The sequence below is a fragment of the Macaca fascicularis genome, chromosome 11, assembly GCF_037993035.2.
Source record: "Macaca fascicularis isolate 582-1 chromosome 11, T2T-MFA8v1.1".
In the NCBI taxonomy this organism is placed as follows: Eukaryota; Metazoa; Chordata; class Mammalia; order Primates; family Cercopithecidae; genus Macaca; species Macaca fascicularis.
In genome coordinates, this window is record NC_088385.1 from 87054368 (window position 1) to 87079298 (window position 24931).

At 36.0% G+C, this 24931-nt stretch overlaps 1 protein-coding gene across 1 annotated transcript in view; it reads left to right on the forward strand.

Moving 5' to 3' along the window:
* Nucleotides 1-24931, forward strand: part of OTOGL (otogelin like) — a 170794-nt gene that overhangs the window by 50308 nt on the left and 95555 nt on the right. The window contains exons 21-25 of the mRNA XM_005571630.5: nt 640-714; nt 3195-3247; nt 4849-5011; nt 15420-15527; nt 16283-16421. Coding sequence (XP_005571687.3) covers nt 640-714; nt 3195-3247; nt 4849-5011; nt 15420-15527; nt 16283-16421 — 538 coding nt within the window. The remainder of the gene's footprint in view (nt 1-639; nt 715-3194; nt 3248-4848; nt 5012-15419; nt 15528-16282; nt 16422-24931) is intronic.

Genomic DNA, 24931 nt, shown 5'->3' on the forward strand with positions numbered 1-24931 from the left:
AGTCACAGAAACAGGTTGGCAGCATCCTGTTTTAATCCCTTTTTCTTCTTATGGGCTAAATGAGCTTTCATGGAAGTTTTTGAAAAATTATTTCTTATCATCTTTACTTAAAACAAAACAAAACAAACAAAAAAACCCCTGCACATGTTCATCAATAGCTACAAAAAGAGCTAAGGAATCTCTGATGGTTGATTTTACTCCTGCTTGTTTTTACCATAGTCAAATCAATAACAAGGTTTGTGTTTCACTGTCACATGACAAACTTTAGTAGCAGGACTTTAATATCTCAGCACTCACAGATTTCTCAATTCACACATGAAGTAAAGCCTTTTGTCTTAGACATAGTGTTAAATGATATATCAGTTATGTTTCTCTGAATTGCATTCAGTGATTTTTCTTGTGTCTAAAACAACACAGTTTGTGAGTTGTATTTTAGAAAACAAAATCTGGAGCCACACAAACTTCACGTGTAAGCGTCTTCCGCCATTTGTGTGATAGGATTGCATGCAGTCTTGTAGAATAACGCAGACCTTAGAGTGTACCTTACAGTGACCAATGGAGAGCACAGGGTCGGCTTGAATTTTAGTGGTTTTCAAAAAAAATTATATCCTATTTAATTTATTTTTTTTTTTCTTATAGATTCCACTGCCGGTGTCATTATAGAGGCAGTGTTTATCAACCTGGAGAGCTCATCCCCACACCCTCGGGCTTATGGTAGGTTTCGATGATGGGGATTGTGTTTGACAAATGGTGTATGTGCTAAAATACAATTTCTTAACCCAAACTGTAAGTTGGAATAAGACTTCTATAATTAAAAAACAAAGGTAACAATGTAATCTTTAACTATGTTATGATCATATGATTGTATATATATGTACAAACACAGATATACATAATACATGCATATCGGACATTTCAAAGTGAAATAACCAAGTTTTGTACTCATAACTGCAGAAAGGAGTTATGAATTTAAGTATTTCAGAGTGAAATGAAAGTGCTTTGATCATTTTTGGTTATTAGATAGAAGTTAGGGGTGAAGTACGTGTTTAAATACTACAGTATTACTGAAATTGCTCAAAAAAAGCAATTTTGAAATAGATTTGAAAAATGTCCTGCACAGTAGTAAGTGTGCCTCCTCCCCAGGCCCATCAATACTAGAAAGATAACACTTAATCACAGGATAACACTCATTCTGGTTATAACTTTTCTGTTGAAAATCTAGGCGTGTCCATGCAGCAGTCCATACTTACATATAATTCCTAACCTCCCCTTTTTAGTTGCCCCATTGGTGCCTACAGATAATAATAGACAGTAGATAATAACAATAATAATAATACCTAACAATTACTGTGTACCTTCTTTTGTGCTGGCACCATTCTAAATGTTTAATATTTATTATTAAAATACTTACTCATCACCATAACCCTAAGAGATAGGCGATGTTGCTTTATCCTGATTTACAGGTGAGGAGAATGGGATACAGGTGGCTAAGGACCCTGACACTAAAGCTGGGAGTTAGTCCCAGGCAACCTGGCTCTGCAGTGCTTGTCTCCTGCCTGATTGCTCTGCAGCTGATTTTTGTATTCACAACAGAATATTGATTATGTTCAATTTACCTTTATCTTTATCTCCACCTATTTTCCTCTCCACATCAAGACACAATGGCAACTAGCTTTTGGATCTTTCTGTGGTAGGCAGTACTGCTAGTCACAGTTTTCCAAGGCAGAGCTCTGGGAATCATTTTCGACTCTTTCCTCCTGCTCAAAACAGCTAATCAGTAAATACTCAGCAACTTTAGATTTTACTTGATTTTACTTTCTACGCATAGTCAAAAGCCATTTCTTCCTTTCCATCGTCACTGCTTTAGCAATCAGTGTGTCTTACTCTCTCTTCCCTGGACCTTCCTCTCTGGTGTTCTTGCCTCTAGTTTTCCCCCTCTTTCATTCTGCCGAGGTGTCATGTCTTTTTGGATTTAACATAATTAATGTATGTAAAGTTAGCAAAAACAAAGTAACCATCTCTCCTCAATGAAAAAAAAATCAAAATTCACTTAATATAGTGACTTTGTTAGCCATTCCTTTTTAAAAGCCTTTGTCCCAGAATAAGTATTATATGGAAGACCTGGATGTGTGATCTGAGACCTGTCTGTCTCAGTTCCTCTGTGCCAAAGTGTGAGCAAATTCAATCAGAGGTGACTCACTCAGTGGTGAATCACACCTCTGAATGTCATTCTAGTGTTCAACTATGCATAGCATATTTTTCATGTGATGTGGACTGTATATGTGCGTCAGCTTCTTCATCTGGGCTTAAATATAGAACATATGATCTGGTCCAAAGCTGAAAGAAAAACTGTATTGGAGTTATTGAGAACTGATGTGTTGTTTTCTATCATGTTATCTTCTTCAGGGATTTTCAAGGTTAATTTTTCCTATATGCGGCTCTTGGCTTCTACCCTGACTTTAGAATGTAAATTGCAAGGAAGCTATGACTCCACCCTATCTTCAATGCTGCTGCTAAAATGATTCAAAGCAACCATATGACTTTTCTGCTTAAGGTCTTCAATGGCTCACCTCGTGGTAAAATCTTAGCATCTTTTAGGAGCTAACCTCTGCCTCTTTTGACATTCTCACAGCCTGTCCCTTCCTGCATTGCACTTTGCTATGTAGAATGTGGCTTTACTTCTTCATATTTATGTGTTTCCACTGAGTGTTATAGCCTTCCTACCTTAGGTGTGCCATAACATCCATCCACTCTTCAAAACTTTTCAGACTTTACTTCCTTTGATTCCCTGTTGTTGGTTGACAACAGACTTTAAAAACATTTTTTCTTTGTTTTACTTCTATCTCTTAACATATTTCTATATTGCGTGTGTCACACTGCATACATTATTTATTTGTGTATCTTCCCCTCCTACAAGACAAATTATGTTAAGGACTATGAATTTTGGTGTTCGTATCTCCCATGCCTATCCCAATGCTCCACACTTACAGGTGTTTGATAAAAAGTGTTGTGTTGAAATAGCGCGTTCCTGAAATCGGACCTAACCCAATAGCTTGTAAAAAATTCTGTGGGAAAAATTGCATTTGTATAATGTACTCAATCAATTCTTGTACATTAGATTGTTGTTGAAATTCAGGAAAAAAACAAAACAAAACAGATTTGGTTCCATAAATTAACTATTTATTTACTTCTAGCCAGTGTTCAAATGGGACTGTGAAATGTGATGAATTAGCAACGCCCTCTGCTGGTAAGATGTTAAAAGACGTTTTCCTGAAGGAGGATGCAGCTCTGATATCGCCTCCGCTCCTGGCAGAAGTTATCAGTCACCTCTCCTTCCCAATGTGCATGGCTATAGCCTTGGGAATGTTCTTCAACATGGTGTTCCAGTGCTTCCCAACTTTTTCCACATTGAAAATTATAATTTTAGGGCAGTCTGGGTTGAACATATAAGTCAGCTCAGGGGCAGAGCAGATCAACCCAGGGATGCTGCCTAGATACTGCCGGCCGCAGGACCACCTCAGGCATCCCAAGGACTTTAGGGATATGTATCTAGGCAACTATTGTTACTGATTTGTGGGACAGAAATTGGGAAACTCTATTCTAGACCATCACTTCTCAGATTTTAGTGTGCCCATGTGGGGATCTTGTTAAAATGTAGATTCTGATTCATTAGATCAGGGGTGATACCTGAGATTCTACATTTCTATCAGTGGCAAGATAACATTAATACTTCTGGTTCCTGGACTGCATTATGAGTAGCAAGGCTCTGGGACTAGTAGCAATAAATTTAACATGGCATGTAAAATGACATTCACTGTCATCCCTTCAGAATGTCATTTTAAATATCTTTCCTCAGATCTTATATATTAGGACCATATGTATTATTTATTTTCATCATATAAAGAGCCTCAAATTCTCAGTTACTGTGGGCAAATTCTAGGCACATAATAAAACAACACTTGCTTTCATAGATTTTAATGGGCAGGAAGAGTGTAGGCTGATAAAAGTAATTGTGAGCTATTATTGCTTTGTTATGTACTTGAATGGCCTGGTATATATTATTATTAGAGAGCTTTGAATTACATGCCCTGAATTTACTTTACAAGGGATTCAGACAAGCCTAGGGCTTCTTTACAAGATATGTTTATGGACCACACACATTCAGTAGCTGCAGGGCCATCCTGACTCTGCCCCATTTGATTCAGAGTGACTCCGGGTCAATGAAGGGAAGCCCAGGTGGCTAGCCTTCTCACAGAGGAACCCACAGGATTTGATCCCTCTGGCCCCACTTGAGGAAATTTATTTGATCTCTAAGAGCCCAAAAGCTTTCTGGAAGAATATAGAGCCCCTGTCCTGACTATAATTATGTCTATTTCTGCACTTCTGTGGTAGAGTGAGAACTGATACAAACAATGACTCGAGGTGAAGCGAGATTTAGAATAATCATGTGTTCATTGTAGCTTTGTAAAAGCCACAATGCTTTTACATTATGCTTAAAAATTGATAACATATGCTGAAAAATTGATAATATGTGTATGAATTAATAAAAATATCCTGTTTTTTGGCTTCACAAAATTATATTCTAGTTAGTTACTGTCTTATGGAAGGCAGCTAACATTCTCAAACTCAAAATAGGGTTAGAATAAACCTATTTTGTGACTAAAGGGAATCTGGCTAGGGGATATTTTCAAGCTCCTTAAAAATCACGGAGTAAGAACATCATCTATTAATAATTGGTAAAATATTGTATGGTGAATTTTGTTTTGATGATGAGTGCATGCCAATATGATTATTTATCTATGGAGCAGATACAAGTTAAGAACATTTTGTCTATGCTTACATCTGAAGTTCACATCTGCCCAGAGGGAAAAGAGTATTTTGACTGCAGATTTCCTGACCCTGAATTACCAGCTGGTGGTGTTAATTGTGAGACTACATGTGCAAACCTAGCCATGAACTTCACCTGCGCCCCGTCCTCACCTTGTATAAGTGGCTGTGTTTGTGCTCCAGGGTAAGCCTCTTCTTCATAATACAGAACATTCAGGATTGGCCTGAAAGCACAAGATCTCCTGAAAACATTCTTTACAGAAATAGCCAGAATTGTTGTTCTGACTAGTGGTTAACTGGGTTGGTAGCTAGAAGACTATTGTAATTATTTTGCTTGGCTCATGTGATATTGTGAAATATTATTAATAGAATACACTGAATTGAGGAGAAAACTCATTTCTGGATGAAGCTGGAATTTCTCCCCGATGGAACTGCAATTTTGAGAAAGTGACACAATCACTCTTCATTCAAAACACTCTTCAAGTGCATTTGTAAATATTCTGTTGTGCAGTTACTGGTGTTGATGTGAAGTTGTAATAGCGATGCCAACTGTTTTATCTTAAAGAAAATAGTGTATTGAGGCTACAAAGGGCAGTGGGTAACAGTGGGAGGTCTGGCTTCAGACACACCACTGCTCAAATCCCAGCTCTGACACTGTTAGTGGAGGGATTTTTCTGCAAGTTCCTTTTAAGCCTCAGTTAGGCATTGTGATATGTGGAGAGTGTGTGTGTGTGTGTGTGTGTGTGTGTGTGTGTGTGTGTTTAATAAATATGAGCCACTATTTTGTGGCAGCATATCTTAATCTTATCTTCATAAATATTCTTCCATCGCAGAAATGCTTAGTATGCGTGAAAGACAAACACAGAATGTGGTGGCTATTGGCTTCCTCACAGGGACACATATAATCTGGCCTCCCTGGCCCTCCCTCTTCTGGTGATGAAATAGAGGCCGTGCAGAGGGAGTGCCATCTAAGGCAAACAGGTCACCCATTCTTCCTCAATGAACATGTTCACACAAAGGGATTCCTGGGATCAGCTCATATAAACCAGGAGCAAAGAAGAGCAAGGTCTTGTGGTTTGTTTCCCAGGAGAATTGCATTTGTCTAAATGGCCCGCATCTGGAAGAGTTTGAGGAGCCAAGTAACTTGGGACTGGCATTAATCTCTTTAGAAAGAAAGGACATAGCAGGCAGAGAAAAGAAGGTCACAAAAGAACAAGTGCCCATGGCTGGGAGAATAAAGACAGGTAGAAATTAGGCCAAAGAGCAGATAAGCAAGGAAGACATTTTAGTAAAAATGAGAAGGGAAATAAAACCTTTATTATGGTAGAATAATTAAAACCCACAACATTGCTTGATTTAGTTAATTTGATTGTGACTCTTAGGAATGCATGACTAATTAAAGCCATATCCTAATTTTGTTTTATATGCTGTGCTTAAGCTATTATCTTTTAAAATGTATTTACTGTCACCTTTGACGTTTAGTTGGACAATGATTTATTTACTGGCTAAATCTCATTATAAAAAGTTAAGGAGATTTCTTCCTACCTTCTCTGATTGTATTGAAATAAATGTGGTTAGAATTGACTTAGAGGCCTCTGATAGATTTGGAAATGTTTCGTTAAGATAGCTTTCTCTTACAACGTTGTTTTTGGTAATGTGATTTGCCATGTCTTCTGTGTGACCTTGTCTAGCTCATTTTGGCACAACAGTCCAGTGTGACTTATTTCATGTGGCTCCTAACAGTGCCAGCAATTTAGTGACTATAAAAGGACCACATAACCCTAATTGAGAAATCACTATGGATTGAAGAAATGGAAAGTAGTATAGAGGAAAAGTCAGATAGAAATAGCTTCTATGCTGGCCCTCCTTATAAGCTGAAGCACCTTACAGCAAGTTACTTAACCACTTGAAATCTCAAGTTTCTCTTCTTAAAATGGATATAACAATATATTTACTTGTTGGATGACTGAGTATGTGCTGCACACCAGTTATATAGTAAGTGCTCAGGAAATGTTTATTTCCGATCCCACTGCCCAAACCTGCTTAAAGCAGATACAAGCATACCTTTGTTTCGTTGTGTTTTGCTTTATTGCACTTCACAGGTGTTACATTTTTTACAAATTGAAGGTTTGTGGCTATCTTGCTTCAAGCAAGTCTGTTGGTGCCATTTTCCAATAGCATGTGCTTACTTGGTGTCTCTGTGTCGCATTTTGGTAATTTTTGCAGTATTTCAGAACTTTTTCATTATCATTATATCTGTTATGGTAATTCGTAAACAGTGAACTTTGATTATCATGTAATCATTTCAGGGTGCCACAAACGGTGCCCATACAAGATGGAAAAATTAATTGATGAATGTTATGTGTGTTTCGATTGCTCCATGTATAGGCCCTGCCACCATCTCTTTCCCTCTTCTCAGGTCTCTCTATTCCCTGAGACACAATACTGAAAGTAGGCTGGTTAATAACTCTATAATAGTCACCAAAAGTTCAAGGGAAAGGAAGAGTCACACATATGTCACCATAAATCAAAAGCTAGAAATGATTAGATTTAGTGAGGAAGGTATATTGAAAGCTGAGATAGGCTACAAGCTAGTTCTTTTGCAACAGCCAAATTGTGAATGCAAAGGAAAAGTTCGCGAAAGAAATGAAAAGTGCTGCTGCTCCAGTGAACCCACACATGGTAAGAAAGCAAAGCAGCTAGCTGATATGAAGAAAGTTTTAGTAGTCTGGATAGATCGAATCAGCTGCAACGTTCCCTTCTGCAAAGGCTTAATCCAGAACAAGGCTTTAACTCTTTTCAATTCTCTAATGGTTGAGAGAGATGACAAAGCTGCAGAAGAAAAGTTTGAAGTCAGCAGAGGTTGGCTCATGGAGTTTAAGAAAAGAAACTATCTCCATAACATAGAAGTGCAAGTGCTGATGGAGAAGCTGCAGCAGGTTATCCAGAAGATGTAACTAAGATAATTGATGAAGGTGACTACACTAAACAATAGATTTCCAATGTAGATGAAACAGATTTATATAGGAGTAAAGTGCCATCTAGGATTTTCGCAGCTAGAGAGAAGGCAATGCTTGGCTTCAAAGCTTCCACGGACAGGCTGACTCTCTTGTTAGGGGCTAGGGCAGCTGGTGACTTTAAGTTGAAGCCAATGCTCATTTACCATTCAAAAAATCCTAGGACCCTTAGGAATTATGCTAAGTCTACCCTACCTGTGCTCTGTAAATGGGAAAACAAAGCCTGGATGGCAGCACGTCTATTTACAGCATGGTTTACTGAATATTTTGAACCCACTGTTGAGACCTGATGCCTAGAAAAAAGATTCCTTTTAAAATATTACTGCTTATTGTCAGCGCACCTGGTACCTGGGAGCTCCAGTGGAGATACAGAATGATATATTAGTGTTGTTTCCATGCTTGCTAACACATTTATTCTGCAGCCATTGATTAAGTAGTAATTTCAACTTTAAAGTCTTATTAGTTAGGAAATACATTTCACAGGGCTATACCTGCCATAGATAGTGATTTCTCTGATGGATCTGGGAAAAGAAAATTGAAAATATTTTAGAGAGTATTCGCTATTTTAAATACCATTAAGAACATTAGTGATTCATGGGAAGAGGTCAAAATATCAACATGAACAGGAGTTTGAAAAAAGTTTATTCCAACCCTCATGGATGACTTTGAGGGTTTTAAGACGTCAGTGGAGGAAGTAACTACAGATGCGAAGGAAATAGCAAGATAACTAGAATTAGAAGTGAAGCCTGAAGATATCACTGATTTGCTTCAATCTCAGGATAAAACTTGATTGGATGAGGAGTTGCTTCTTACAGATGAGCAAAAAAAGTGGTTTCTTTTTTTTTTATTATTATAAGTCCTAGGGTACATGTACACAACGTGCAGGTTTGTTACATATTTATATATGTGCCATGTTGGTGTGCTGCACCCATTAACTTGTAATTTACATTAGGTATATCTCTAATGCTATCCCTTCTGCCTCCTCCCACCCCATGACAGGCCCTGGTGTGTGATGTTCCCCTTCCTGTGTCCAAGTGTTCTCATTGTTCAATTCCCACCTATGAGTGAGAACATGCAGTGTTTGGTTTTTTGTCCCTGCAATAGTTTGCTGAGAATTATGGTTTCCAGTTTCATCCATGTCCCTACAAAGGACATGAACTCATCCTTTTTTATGGCTGCATAGTATTCCCTGGTGTATATGTGCCACATTTTCTTAATTCAGTCTATCATTGATGGACATTTGGGTTGGTTCCAAGTCTTTGCTATTGTGAATAGTGCTGCAATAAACGTATGTGTGCATGTGTCTTTATAGCAGCATGATTTATAATCCTTTGGGTATATACCCAGTAATGGGGTGGTTGGGTCAAATGGTATTTCTAGTTCTAGATCCTTGAGGAATTGCCACACTGTCTTCCACAATGGTTGAACCAGATTACAGTCCCACCAACAGTGTAAAAGTGTTCCTATTTCCCCACATCCTCTCCAACACCTGCTGTTTCCTGACTTTTTAATGATCACCATTCTAACTGGTGTGAGATGGTGTCTCATTGTGGTTTTGATTTGCATTTCTTTGATGGCCCGTGATGATGAGCATTTTTTCATGTGTCTGTTGGCTGCATAAATGTCTTCTTTTGAGAAGTGTCTTTTCATATCCTTTGCCTATTTTTGATGGGATTGTTTGTTTTTTTCTTGTAAATTTGTTTGAGTTCTTTGTAGATTCTGGATATTAGCCCTTTGTCAGATGAGTAGATTGCAAAAATTTTTCTCCCATTCTGTAGGTTGCCTGTTCACTCTGATGGTAGTTTCTTTTGCTGTGCAGAAGCTTTTTAGTTTAATTTGATTCCATTTGTCAATGTTGGCTTTTGTTGCCACTGCTTTTGGTGTTTTAGACATGAAGTCCTTGCCCATGCCTATGTCCTGAATAGTACTGCCTAGGTTTTTTCCTAGGGTTTTTATGTTTTTTAGGTCTAACATTTAAGTCTTTAATCCATCTTTAATTAATTTCTGTATAAGGTATAAGGAAGAGATCCAGTTTCAGCTTTCTACATATGGCTAGCCAATTTGCCCAGCAGCACTTATTAAACAGGAAATCCTTTCCTCATTTCTTGTTTTTGTCAGGTTTGTCAAAGATCAGATGGTTGTAGATGTGTGGTAGTATTTCTGAGGGCTTTGTTCTGTTCCACTGGTCTAGATCTCTGTTTTGGTACCAGTACCATGCTCTTTTGGTTACTGTAGCCTTGTAGTATAGTATATATGTATATAAGTCAGGTAGCGTGATGCCTCCTGCTTTGTTCTTTTGGCTTAGGATTGTCTTGGCAATGCGGGTTCTTTTTTGGTTCCATATGAACTTTAAGTAGGTTTTTCCAGTTCTGTGAAGAAAGTCATTGGTAGCTTGATGGGGATGGCATTGAATCTATAAATTACCTTGGGCAGTATGGCCATTTTCACAATATTGATTCTTCCTATCCATGAGCATGGAATGTTCTTCCATGTGTTTGTGTCCTCTCTTATTTTGTTGAGCAGTGGTTTGTAGTCCTCCTTGAAGAGGTCCTTCACATCCCTTGTAAGTTGGATTGCTAGGTATTTTATTCTCTTTGAAGCAATTGTGAATGGGAGTTCACTCATGATTTGTCTTTCTGTTTGTCTGTTATTGGCATATAAGAATGCTTGTGATTTTTGCACATTGATTTTGTATCCTGAGACTTTGCTGAAGTTGCTTATCAGCTTAAGGAGATTTTGGACTAAGACGATGGGGTTTTCTAAATATACAATCCTGTCATCTGCAAACAGGGACAGTTTGACTTCCTCTTTTCCTAATTGAATATCCTTTATTTCTTTCTTCTGCCTGATTGCCCTGGCCAGAACTTCCAACACTATGTTGAATAGGAGTGGTGAGAGAGGGCATCCCTGTCTTGTGCCAGTTTTCAAGGGAATGCTTCCAGTTTTTGCCCATTAAGTATGATATTGGCTGTGGGTTTGTCATAAATAGCTCTTATTATTTTGAGATATGTCCCATCAATACCTAAGTTTTTGAGAATTTTTAGCATGAAGGCTGTTAAATTTTGTCAAAGGCCTTTTCTGCATCTATTGAGATAATCATGTGGTTTTTGTCTTTGGTTCTGTTTATATGCTGGATTACATTTATTGATTTGCGTGTTGAACCAGCCTTGCATCCCAGGGATGAAGCCCACTCGATCATGGTGGATAACCTTTTTGATGTGCTGCTGCATTCAGTTTGCCAGTATTTTATTGAGGATTTTTGCTTCAATACTCATCAGGGATATTGGTCTAAAATTCTCTTTTTTTGTTGTGTCTCTGCCAGGCTTTGGTATCAGGATAAAACTGGCCTCATAAAATGAGTTAGGGAGGATTCCCTCTTTTTCTACTGATTGGAATAGTTTCAGAAGGAATGATACCAGCTCCTCCTTGTACCTCTGGTAGAATTCGACTGTGAATCCATCTGGTCCTGAACTTTTTTTGGTTGGTAGGCTGTTAATTATTGCCTCAATTATTGCCTGTTATTGGTCTATTCAGGGATTCAACTTTTTCATGGTTTAGTCTTGGGAGGGTGTATGTGTCCAGGAATTTGTCCTTTTCTTCTAGATTTTCTAATTTATTTGCATAGAGGTGTTTATAGTATTCTCTGATGGTAGTTTGTATTTCTGTGGGATCAGTGGTGATATCCCCTTTATCATTTTTTATTGCATCTATTTGATTCTTCTCTCTTTTCTTCTTTATTAGTCTTGCTAGCGGTCTGTCAATTTTGTTGATCTTTTCAAAAAACAGCTCCCAGATTAATTGATTTTTTGAAGGGTTTTTTGTGTCTCTATCTTCTTCAGTTCTGGTTCTGATCTTAGTTATTTCTTGTTTTCTCCTAACTTTTGAATGTGTTTGCTCTTGCTTCTCTAATTCTTTCAATTGTAACTAACGAGCAAAATAACCAGCTAACATCATAATGACAGGATCAAATTAACACATAATAATATTAACCTTAAATGTAAATGGGCTAAATGCCCCAATTAAAAGACACAGACTGGCAAATTGGATAAAGAGTCAAGACCCATCAGTGTGCTGTATTCAGGAGACACATCTCACGTGCAGAGACACACATAGGCTCAAATTAAAGGGATAGAGGAAGATCTACCAAGCAAATGGAGAACAAAAAAAAGCAGGAGTTGCAATCCTGTCTCTGATAAAACAGACTTTAAACCAACAAAGATCAAAAGAGACAAATAAGGCTATTAAATAATGGTAAAGGGATCAATTCAACCAGAAGAGCTAACTATCCTAAATATATATGCACCCAATACAGGAGCATCCAGATTCATAAAACAAGTCCTTAAAGACCTACAAAGAGACTTAGACTCCCACACAATAATAATTGGAGACTTTAACATCCCACTGTCAACATTAGACAGATCAATGAGACAGAAAGTTAAAAAGGATATCTGGGAATTGAATTCACCTCTGCACCAAGTGGACCTAATAGACATTTACAGAACTCTCCACCCCAAATCAACAGAATATACATTCTTCCCAGCACCACATTGCATTTATTCCAGAATTGACCACATAGTTGGAAGTAAAGCATTCCTCATCAAATGTAAAAGAACAGAAATTATAACAAACTGTCTCCCAGACCACAGTGCAATCAAACTAGAACTCGGGATTAAGAAACTCACTCAAAACCACTCAACTACATGGAAACTGAACAGCCTGCTCCTGAATGACTACTGGGTACATAACAAAACGAAGGCAGAAATAAAGATGTTCTTTGAAACCAATGAGAACAAAGACACAACATGCCAGAATCTCTGGGACACATTTAAAGCAGTGTGTAGAGGGAAATTTATAGCACTAAATGCCCTTAAGGGAAAGCAGGAAAGATCTAAAATTGACACCCTAACATCACAATTGAAAAAGTGCTTTCTTGACATGTGATCTATACTTGGTGAAGATGCTGTGAACATTGTTGGAATGATAATAAATCATTTAGAATATTGCATAAACTTAGTTGATAAAGCAGTGGTAGGGTTTAAGAGGACTGACTCCAATTTTGAAAGAAATTTTTAGGTAAAACACTATCAAATGCATTGCATGCTACAGAGAAATCTTTTGTGAAAGGGAGAGTCAATCAATGTGGCAAACTTCACTGTGTCTTATTTCAAGAAGTTGTCACAGATATCCCAGCCTTCAGCAACCACCACTCTGATTAGTCATCAGCCATCAACACTGAAGAAAAACTCTCCTCCAGCAAAAAGATTATGGCTCCTTGAAGGCTCAGATGACCATTGACTTTTTTTTTTTTTTTGCAATAAAGTATTTTTAAATTAAGGTATGTATATTTTTTAGATATAATGCTATTATGCATTTAATAGGCTATAATGTAAATATAACTTTTATATGTACTAGGAAACCAAAAAATCTGTGTGACTTGCTTTATTGTGATATTAACTTTATTGCTGTGGTCTAGAACCAAATTAACAATCTCTCTGAAATACACCTATAATTTATAGTGATTTAAAGTTTTCCTTTTCCTTCTTCCAGTCTTGAGTAGTTATGAAAAACTCATCAGTCATTAATTAGCAAAGCCAGTTAAAACCATGACTTTGGCTGGTGATATAAGAATTGTGGTTCATTTTGGTGAGGTTTCCCTCACTTAAACAACTGAACAATTAAAGTTTATGAAGTGTCTAATGTTTGAGGCATTGTGTTAAGCCTTAGGAATGGGGGGTACTAAAATACATTTATTAGATAATGATAGAATCTACCTTAGGAGATTATCACTAGGATAAGATCAGTTAGCGGCATAGTTAAAATGATTAGAATAGTACCTTGCCATAGTAAGCAGTAAAAAATATTAGTTTTGTTATTGTTCTTATTATCACTATAAGATATTTAATGAAGTACTTAACAGTTCATTGTGATAAATCCTCCAATAAAGGTTCATAAAATTGCTAAGTATAGGGAGTATGTGAAGGAGCTGGGGACATAAAAGATTGCATCGAATTGAGTCTTAAGTGATAAGTTTGCCAGACAGAACATGCGAGAAGAATTTTCCAGGCAGAAGAAAAATTCAAAGCTCAGGATGCATGGCTAGAAGTTTGGGAGGGCCAGGGTGAGAGATTTTAGAATCGAGGGCATTGTTGGTCTAAAAGAAAGAAATCTAAATGAGATAATCCATCATTTATATAAATAAGTTTCTTCAGTTGTCTTCTATGTGCTACATTTTGTGTGACATGAACATTAACAAGATATTTATGGTCCTCTCAAGTGAAGCTGAAAGTCTAGTGGACAGCATATACACTGAATAAGGAATTACAGTGCTGTGTACAAAGAGCCATGAGAGAGAAAGCAGAGAGCTAAAACAACATGAGAAGTTATTTCTGTTTTAGAGAATAGGCAAGAATTCAGGGTTCCTGAATTCCATGTTAATTTTTATAATCTTGAATTTTTATATTTTAAAGCAAAATGTAAAAAAAGTTTTATACCTTATCTATTTTAGGAGCTTTTAATTTTTATTTATTTATTATTTGTTATTATTTAAATAATACATTATAGATTAATTCATAATAACAAATTATATAAATAATGACAACTAATTTTCAAATTTAAGGTTATTTTTATCTTTATTGTTATTTTATATATTTATTATATTTATAATTTATTACTAACAAAATTATTGTTATACTATTTATCCTTATTTTAAGTTATTAAAACTTTTAGAGAAAATTGTAAATATATTGAAATATATATTTATATTAAAGGATTTGATGTTATATGTAATATATATTTAATCTTCATAGCAAATATTTAGATAACACACCAAAATTAATTCTTCTCTGAGATTTGTTCAATTTTTATATAAAATTTTATACTTAATTATGTATTTATATTTAAATTGTATGTTAAAATATAACATTTGTATATGTTTAACTTTTATAGTCATAGACATTTTTAGACACTATTTCAGGGGATAATCTTTCAAGAAGAAAATAATACTTGAAAGAAAACCAACATTCGAAAGTTATCACATTAAATAAACAATGTGAAACACTTAATATAATGTTTTTTAGTTCCACACACACCTAAGTTAAACTCTCCTGATTTCAACTTTCAGTACTCAGAAAGAAGCTTTCGATTACTCTCTACATCATGTAACAAAAATATTAATCATTTAATAATTTACTATTTCATCAAAAAATTGTAGGCCCTACAGACTCTTTTAAGTAGCAGATATTGAAGAACGGGACTCTCACTTCCTCCATAAATTTTTTTTTCGGAATGACTCACTTTATTAGAAATTTAGGCTTCTGTCTTCTTTTCATGCACTCAGTGAATAGCAAAAAGGTCAACAATCTAGCCATTTGCCTGACATTTAGTACTGTGATATGTAAAGTACTATGTGGAAAAAGTGGGGAGAAAGACTGGATTCAACTCCTCAATAGGTTAGCTAGAGTGCCTTAGACAGCTCTAATAAATATAGATGATAGTGTTAATATGCTAAGATTATTGATATTTTAAAACTGAAATCTGTAGTTCATACTAAATAGCATTTTATTCTTCATTCGGAAGAATGGCAGAACACAAAGGAAAGTGTTATGTTCCTGAAAGCTGCCCATGTATCTGGAAAGATTGGGAGTATCTCTCAGGAGAAGTGATTGCTACACCGTGTTACACCTGGTAAGGAGATCCATTTATTTCACAAATATTTTCCTAAGTAATTGTGTTAATTTCAGTCATCTTGTAGTATTTATTTAATGAGACTGACATCAGCAAAAAGTAAATCAAGCCTGAGCAAATAATTTAAAGGCTTGCAGGAGTAGGTGGACAGTTACTATCTGCAGGGAACTGTACCATTATTTTTATGCATATTTGTTCAGCCCAGAAGAAAAGTGTAAAATACAACAATCTAAAATTTTAATAGGAAAAAATATCTCATGTTTATAAGAAAGTGCTAAATGTTGCAAGGAAAAGACCGTATTTAATGGAAGGTTTTCAGTGTCAAGGTAAGTCAAAAGAATACCATAAAATAAAATTTGAAATATAATTTCCCTAAAGTAAGGACAAAAATTCTAAAGTCATGAGCAATGTCATGTCTAATGCATTTAAATGTACTCAAATATGGGAGATGGAATTGTGCTCTGTCAGTTACCAGCAGACCTGTGTTCAGTTTTTCATTCTGTCATCTACTTTGTGTGACCAATGCACAATTCCCAGGCTTGGTTTTGGTGTCTGATAATTTATTTAAACAAAGTGAAAAACGTATGCCTAATTTGTCAATGTAATAGGTGGTATCAGAATGAATTGGCAGTATTCGTAAGGGATATTGGCTCATGAGTTCTCTTGAATACAGACATTCCAAAGTTACTGTCACTTGAAATCACTAGTTAGAGTCAAGTTTCTTTAGAAAGGTAACTGGTGTTATTTTTTAATAGCGTTTGTCGACGAGGAATGTTCAATTGCACATATTATCCATGCCCAGCAGTGTGCACAATATATGGGGACCGGCATTATTATTCTTTTGATGGACTAGAATATGACTATATCAGTGATTGCCAGGTTTTTTTGATAAAGGTAGGTCACAGTTACACATTTTTATTTGCATTTGTGTAAAGATTTAACGTAAAAAACAAGTATGCTGCTCCCTGATATATCGAATTCATGTGTTATTTATAAAACCTATAAAACAATTATATCTTTTTTCAACTTTTATTTTAGGTTCGGGAATATGCTTGAAGGTTTGTTAATGTGGGTAAATTACATGTTGTTGGGGTTTGGTGTACAAAGGATTTCATCATGCAGGTAGTAGCATAGTACCCAATAGATAGTTTTTTGACCCTTACCCTCCTCCCATCCTCCACCCTTAAGTAGGTCCCAATGTCTATAGTTCCCCTATTTGTGTCCGTATATACCCAATGTTTAGCTCCCTCTTATAAGTGAGAACATGTGGTATTTGGTTTTCTGCTCCTGTGTTAATTCACTTAGGATAATGGTCTGCAGCTGCATCCATGTTGCTGCAAAAGACATTTCTTTCTTGTGGCTGTGTAGTATTCCATGGTGTATATGTACCATATTTTATTTACCCATTCCACTGTTGATAGGCATTTAGGTTGATTCCATGATTTTGCTATTGTCAGTAGTGCTGCAATGAATGTACATGTGCATGTGTCTTTACGGTAGAACGATTTATATTCCTTTGGGTATATACACAATAGTGGGATTGCTGGGTTGAATGGTAATTCTGTTTTAAGTTTTTAAAGACATTGCCACATTGCTTTCTACAGTGGCTAAACTAATTTACATTCTCACCGGCAGTGCATAGCAGTGTGTAAGCATTCCCTTTTCTTCACAACCTTGCCAACATCTGTTGTTTTTTTGACTTTTTATTAATAGCCATTTTGACTGGTGTGAGATGATACCTTATTATGGTTTTGATTTGCATTTCTCTAATAATTAATGATGTTGAGCATTTTTTCATATGCTTGTTGGCTGCATGTATGTATTCTTTTGAGATGTGTCTCTTCATGTCCTTTGCCCATTTCTAAGGGGGTTGTTTTGTGCTTATTGATTTGTTTAAGATCCTTATAGATTCTGGTTATTAGGCCTGTGTAGGGTGCATAATTTGCAAATATTTTCTCCCATTCTGTAGTTTTTCTGTTTACTTTGTTGACATTTCTTTGGCTGTGCTGAAGCTCTTTAGTTTAATTAGGCCCCACTTGTCAATTTTTGTTTTTGTTGCAATTGCTTTAGGTGTCTTTGTTATGAAATCTTTGACAAGGCCTACATCCAGAATAGTATTCCCTAGGTGTTCTTCTAGGTTTTTTGCGATCTTAGGTCTTACTTTTAAGTCTATAATCCATCTTTGGCTGATTTTTGTATTTAATGAAAGGAAAGGTTCCAGTTTCAATCTTCTGCATATGGCTAGCTGGTTATCCCAGCTGCATTTATTGAATGGGGAGTCCTTTCCTCATTGCTTATTATTGTCGGCTTTGTCAAAGATCAGATGGTTATAGGTATGTGGCTATGTTTTTAGGTTCTCTAACCTGTTCCATTGTGTCTGTTTTTGTGCCAGTACCATGCTGTTTTGGTTGTTGTAGTCTTGTAGTATAGTTTGGAATTGGGTAGTTTGATGCTTCCAGCTTTGTTCTTTTTGCTTAGGAATGGCATTGAATTTGTAGATAGCTTTGGGAAGTATGGCCATTTTAACAATATCAGTTCTTCCTACCCATGAGCATAAAATATATTTCCATTTGTTTGTGTCGTCTTGATTTCTTTCAGCAGTGTTTTGTAATTCCTGTTGTAGAGATCTTTCATTTTCCTGGTTAGCTGTATACTTAGGTATTTTTTTGTGTGTATATGGCTATTGTGAATGGAATTACAGTTCTTGATTTTACTCTCAGCTTGAACGTTATTGGTATATAGAAATGCTGCTGAGTTTTGTACATTGGTTTTGTATCCTGAAACTTTACAGAAGTTGTTTATCAGTTATAGGAGCCTTTGGACAGAGGCTATGGGGTTTTCCAGGTGTAGAATCATATTGTCTGTAAAGAGAGATACTTTGGCTTCTTCTTCCTATTTGGATGCCTTTTATTTCTTTCTTTTGCCTGATTGCTTTGGCTAGGACTTCCAGTATTATGTTGAATAAGAGTGATGAGAGTGGGCATCCTTGTCTTATTCCACTCTCAGTGGGATTAGGTCCAGCTTTTGCCCATTTGGAATGATGTTGGCTGTGGGTTTGTCATAGATGGCTGTTAATGTTTTGAGATATGTTCCTCTGATGCCTAACTTTTAGAGGATTTTTAATATGAAGGGATGTCGGAATTTATTCAAAGCTTTTTCCTGCATCTGTTAAGATGATCACATGGTTTTTGTTTTTAGTTCTGTTTATGTGATGAATCACATTTATTGATTTGTGTATGTTGGACCAACCTGTCATTCCAGGAATAAAGTCTACTTGATTGTGGTGGGTTAGCTTTTTGATGTGCTGCTAGATTCAGTTTGCTAGTATTTTGTTGAGGATTTTTGTGTCTATGTTAATCAGGGATGTTGGCCTGAAATTTTCTTTTTTTCATTGTATCTCTGCCAGATTTTGGTATTTCTTTAACTCATTCTTAACTTTTACTATTTATAGGTAATGGGTTAGCTCTTAAACGTTCTGTGCCTCTGTTTCCTCATCTATAAAATGAGAAAAATAACTGTGAAAGTACTTCTGAGGATTAAATAAACATATACAAAAGGCTTAGATAGTGTTTAATATAAAGTGAGTGTTCAATAAATGTTAGCCATTTTTATTGTTATTAATTTGGTTTGGTGAATATAAATATAACACATTAAACCATAACTGGGTTATACATTTTTTTATGGTTATAACAATAAAAAGATATTATGCTTAATTCTAGAAATGCTATTTTGATGATATGTGTTGGTAAACTCCAGGCTTTATATATCTGATAAAATCCTTAAAATTTCTTACATTGAATGCATTTGGATTACCTGCATACTCAAATTTTAGACATTACTGATCACAGATTTACATTTCTAAATGAAAAATGTGAGCTTTAGAAAGAAGTTTCACAAGAATAAACAAAATAACATCTTTTCCTCCAGCAAACTAACCTATGAGTAATGCATTTTTTTCTGGATATGACTTTTATATTATTAGAGGTTTGTATGTGATTCTGTTATTTAAGCCTAAGTCAAGAAAACAGACTATCTTACATTTTATATTAGTTCTGTTAAATAAAAAATGAACAGTAAAATCTGTAGCTTTTTGAACTTAAGCAAGGTTCTTGCTTATGTTTTACGTCATTGGATTTTCCTGTTGGTACCTGTCTTGGCTTCCTTTATGAATGATTTTAAGTTTCTTAAAGAATAAATACCTAGCAATGGATTTGGCAGTCATGTAATTACAGCGGATGGTAAGTTGCCTGTAGGTTTTTTTTTTTTTTTTTTTTTTTTTAAATCTTGTGATGTTTGGATTATTTTTGGAGCCTAAGGAAGGCACACTAATGAATATACTTTCTCTAAGTATCCTCTTTGAACAAGCCTGTTTTAGCTAACAATTTAATATTAGAATCCTTTCATCCCCTGAGGTTTAGAGTATAAATTTAGAGACTTAGAAAAGTAGATAACAATTTAGAAATTTGAACGCATAAACAAATACACCTTTCAGGTTGATTTTATATCAAATCCTCATTTTCCTTGAGATTTAGGTGCCTCCGACACTCCTTTAAGTTACCTCCACCCTTGACTTTCTGGATATTATGAGTCTTTCAGTCTCTCTCTGGTTTCTTCTTTGTCTTGTGTTGTCTTTTCCTCTTATATAAGTCCCCACTCAGAGATGACTGATTTGGTTCCTTCAGAGCAAGGAGCAAGTTTTGCTCATCCATGTTTCACAAGGGAGGAGCACCATGCTGGGCACATAGTTTCTCACTGAATGTTTATTGAACTGGACATCTGTTTGTGGTTCTCTACCCCTTTTTCCTGGTGCTTAATGTGTTCATCCACTTCTAAAATCTTAGCCACACCTACACACTGATGAGTTCCAAATTGATATGTACAGCTCTGCCCCTTAATTTCTTGGCTATATTTCTGACTCAAGTTCATCCTCACAATAATATACTATTTCTTTCTATTTATCTTTCTGAGACTCATATTGTTATCATGTCATTGCTTCTTAAGAACTACGACTTCCAATGGCCTCCAGTGGCTTCCAATATTGTCATAAAGTCAAACCTCCTACACCAGTCTTTCCAAGGGTTCTGTCAACTCCATCCCTCATCTATGTCTTTTCTCAGTGTACTCTCTGTATCTGATTTCCTCTGCTCCCTCAAAGTCATAGTTTCAGCTCACACTTATCTGTCCTGTTCTTATATCCTATTGTGTTTATAGTCATCACATCAAAATTAAGCATCTCATTATATTCTGATTATTTTTATGTACTAATCTAGATTGTGTATTATTTTATGTCAGAACTATGTGGTATACTTCTGGATTCTTCATGGAACTAGCACAATTATGGCTGAATTATGAAGCTAAAAAATCACTTGTATGACTTTTTTTCAACAGTCACCACTTGACAATAGAGACCACAAGCTTAAACATTATTTTTTAGTTCTAGCAATCTAACACTTGTGATAAATGCATACACAAGCTTTCAATGTGAAGTTTTTAGAACAGCACTTCTTAAACCTTAGTGTGCATGCACATCACCTAGGGAAATTGTTAAAATATGAATTCTGTTTTCATAGGACTGCAGTAGGGTTTTGGGTTCTACCTTTTCTTGCCTTTTCTGTTTTTAAATTATACTTTAAGTTCTGGGATACATGTGCAGAACGTGCAGATTTGTTACATAGGTATACATGTGCCATGGTGGTTTGCTACACCCATCAACCCATCATTTAGGTTTTAAGCACCCCCACGTGTTAGGTATTTGTCTTAATGCTCTCCCTCCCTTTGCCCCCCTCACCCCCTGACAGGCCCCAGTGTTTCATGTTCCCCTCCCTGTGTCTATGTGTTCTCATTGTTCAACTCCCACTTATGAGCGAGAACGTGCAGTGTTTGGTTTTCTGTTTCTGCATTAGTTTGCTGAGAATGATGGTTTCCAGCTTCATCTATGTCCCAGCAAAGGACATGAACTCATCCTTTTTTATGGCTGCATAGTAATGCATGGTGTATATGTGCCACATTTTATTTGTCCAGTCTATCATTGATGGGCATTTGGGTTGGCTCCAAGTCTTTTCTATTGTGACTAGTGCTGCAATAAACATATGTGTGCATATGTGTTTAGAGTAGAATAATTTATAAATCTTTGGGTATATACTCAGTAATGAGATTGCTGGGTCAAGCGGTATTTCTGGTTCTAGATCCTTGAGGAATAGCCACACTGTCTTCCACAATGGTTGAACTAATTTACACTCCCACCAACAGTGTAAAAGCGTTCCTATTTCTCCACATCCTCTCCAGCATCTGTTGTTTCCTGACTTTTTAATGATCACCATTCTAATTGGTGTGAGATGATATCTCATTGTGGTTTTCATTTGCATTTCTTTCATGACCAGTGATGATGAACTTTTTTTCATATGTTTGTGGGCTGCATAAATGTCTTCTTTTGAGAAGTGTCTGTTCATATCCTTTGGCCACTTTTTGGTGGGGTTGTTTGGTTTTTTTCTTGTAAATTTGTTTAAGTTCCTTGTAGATTCTGGATATTAGACCTTTGTCAGAAGGATAGATTGCAAAAATTTTCTCCCATTTTGTAGGTTGCCTGTTCACTCTGATGGTAGTTTCTTTTGCTGTGCAGAGTTCTTGAATTTAACTAGATACCATTTGTCAATTTTAGCTTTTGTTGCCATTGCTTTTGGTGTTTTAGTCATGAAGCCTTTGTTCATGCCCATGTCCTGAATGGAATTACCTAGGTTTTCTTCTAGGGTTTTTATGGTTTTAGGTCTTATGTTTAAGTCTTTAATCCATCTTGAATTAATTTTTGTATAAGGTGTAAGGAATGGGTCCAGTTTTAGTTTTCTGCATATGGCTAACCAGTTTTCCCAACACCATTTATTTAATAGGGAATCCTTTCCCTATTACTTGTTTTTTTGACAAGTAATTTTTTGCCAGATTTGTCAAAGATCAGGTGGTTGTGGATGTGTGGCATTATTTCCAAGGCCTCTGTTCTGTTCTATTGGTCTATATATCTGTTTTGGTACCAGTAGCATGCTGTTTTGGTTACTGTAGCCTTGTAGTATAGTTTGAAGTCAGATAGCATGATGCCTCTAGCTTTGTTCTTTTTGCTTAGTATTTTCTTGGCTATATGGGCTCTTTTTTGGTTCCATATAAAATTTAAAGTAGTTTTTTCTAATTTTGTGAAGAAAGTTAATGGTAGCTTGATGGGAATAGCATTGAATCTATAAATTACTTTGGGCAGTATGGCCATTTTCACAATATTGATTATTCATATCTATGAGCATGGAATCTTTTTCTATTTGTATGTGTCCTCTCTTATTTCTTTGAGCAGTGGTTTGTAGTTCTTGAAGAGGTTCTTCACATACCTTGTAAGTTGTATTTTATTTCCTAGGTATTTTATTTTCTTTGTAGCAATTATGAATGCAAGTTCACTCATAATTTGGTTCTCTGTTTTTCTATTTTTTGTGTATAAGAATGCTTGTGATTTTTGCACATTGATTTTGCATCCTGAGACTTTGCTGAAGTTACTTATCAGCTTAAGGAGTTTTTGGCTGAGATGATGGGGTTTTCTAAATATACAATTATGTCATCTGCAAACCGAGACAATTTGACGTTCTCTCTTACTATTTGAATGCCCTTTATTTCCTTCTCTTGCCTGATTGCCCTGGCCAGAACTTCCAATACTATGTTGAACAGGAATGGTGAGAGAGGGCGTCCTTGTCTTGTGCTGGTTTTCAAAGGGAATGCTTCCAGTTTTGCCCATTCAGTATGATACTGGCTATGGGTTTGTCATAAATAGCATTTATTATTTTGAGATATGTTCCATAAATACCTAAACTATTGAGTGTTTTTAGCATGAAGGGATGTTTAATTTTATAGAAGGCTTTTTCTGCAGCTATTGAAATAATCTTGTGGTTTTGTCATTGGTTCTGTTTATGTGATGGATTACATTTATTGGTTTGTGTATGTTGAACCAGCTTTGCATCTCAGGGATGAAGCCAACTTGATCGTGGTGGATAAGCTTTTTGATGTGCTGCTGGGTTCAGTTTCCCAGTATTTTATTGAGGATTTTCGCATTGATGTTCATTAGGGATGTTGGCTTGAAATTTTCTTTTTTTTGTTGTGTCTCTGCCAGGCTTTGGTATCAGGATGATGCTGGCCACATAAAATGAGTTAGGGAGGAGTCCCTCTTCTTCTTTTGTTTGGAATAGTTTCAGAAGGAATGGTACCAGCTCCTCTTTGTAACTCTGGTAGAATTGGGCTGCGAATCCATCTGGTCCTGGGCTTCTTTTTGTTGGCAGGCTATTAATTACTGCCTCAGTTTCAGAACTTGTTATTGGTCTATTCAGGGATTTGACTTCTTCCTGCTTTAGTCTTGGGAGGGTGTATGTGTCCAGGAATTTATCCATTTATTCTAGATTTTCTAGTTTATTTGGTAGAAATGTTTAAAATAGTCTCTGAAGGTAGTTTGTATTTCTGTGGGATCAGTGGTGATCTCCCCTTTATAGTTTTTTATTGTGTCTCTATGCAAATAAACTAGAAAATCTTCTCTCTTTTCTTCTTTATTAGTCTGGCTAGTGGTCTATTTTGTTAATCTTTTCAAAAAACCAGCTCCTGGATTCACTGATTTTTTGAAGGGTTTTTCGTGTCTCTGTCTCCCTGAGTTCTGCTCTGATCTTAGTTATTTCTTGACGTCTGTTAGCTTTTGAATTTGTTTGCTCTTGCTTCTCTAGTTCTTTAAATGTTGATGTTAGGGTGTCGATTGTAGATCATTCCCGCTTTCTGATGTGGACATTTAGATTTTTAGGGGCATTTATACATTTGCCTGTAAACACTGCTTTGGCTGTGTCCCAGAGAATCTGGTACGTTGTGTCTTTGTTCTCATTGGTTTCAAAGAACTTATTTATTTCTGCCTTCATTTCGTTATTTACCTAGTAGTCATTCAGGAGCAGGTTGTTTAGTTTCCATGTAGTCGTGCAGTTTTGATTGAGTTTCTTAATCCTGAGTTCTAATTTGATTGCACTGTGTTCTGAGAGACTGTTTGTTATGAATTCCTTTTTTTTTTTTTTTTTTTGCATTTGCTGAGGAGTGTTTTACTTCCAATTGTGTGGTCAATTTTAGAATAAGTGTGATGTGGTGCTGAGAAGAATGTATATTCTGTTCATTTGGGGTGAAGAATTCTGTAGATGTCTATTAGGTTTGCTTGGTCCAGAGCTGAGTTCAAGTCCTGAATATCTTTGTTAATTTTCTGTCTTGTTAATATGTCTAGTATTGACAGTGGTGTGTTAAAGTCTCCCACAATTATTGTTTGGGACTCTAAATCTCTTTGTTCATCTCTAGGAACTTGCTTTATGAATCTGAGTGCTCCAGTATTGGGTGTGTATGTATTTAGGATTGTTAGCTCT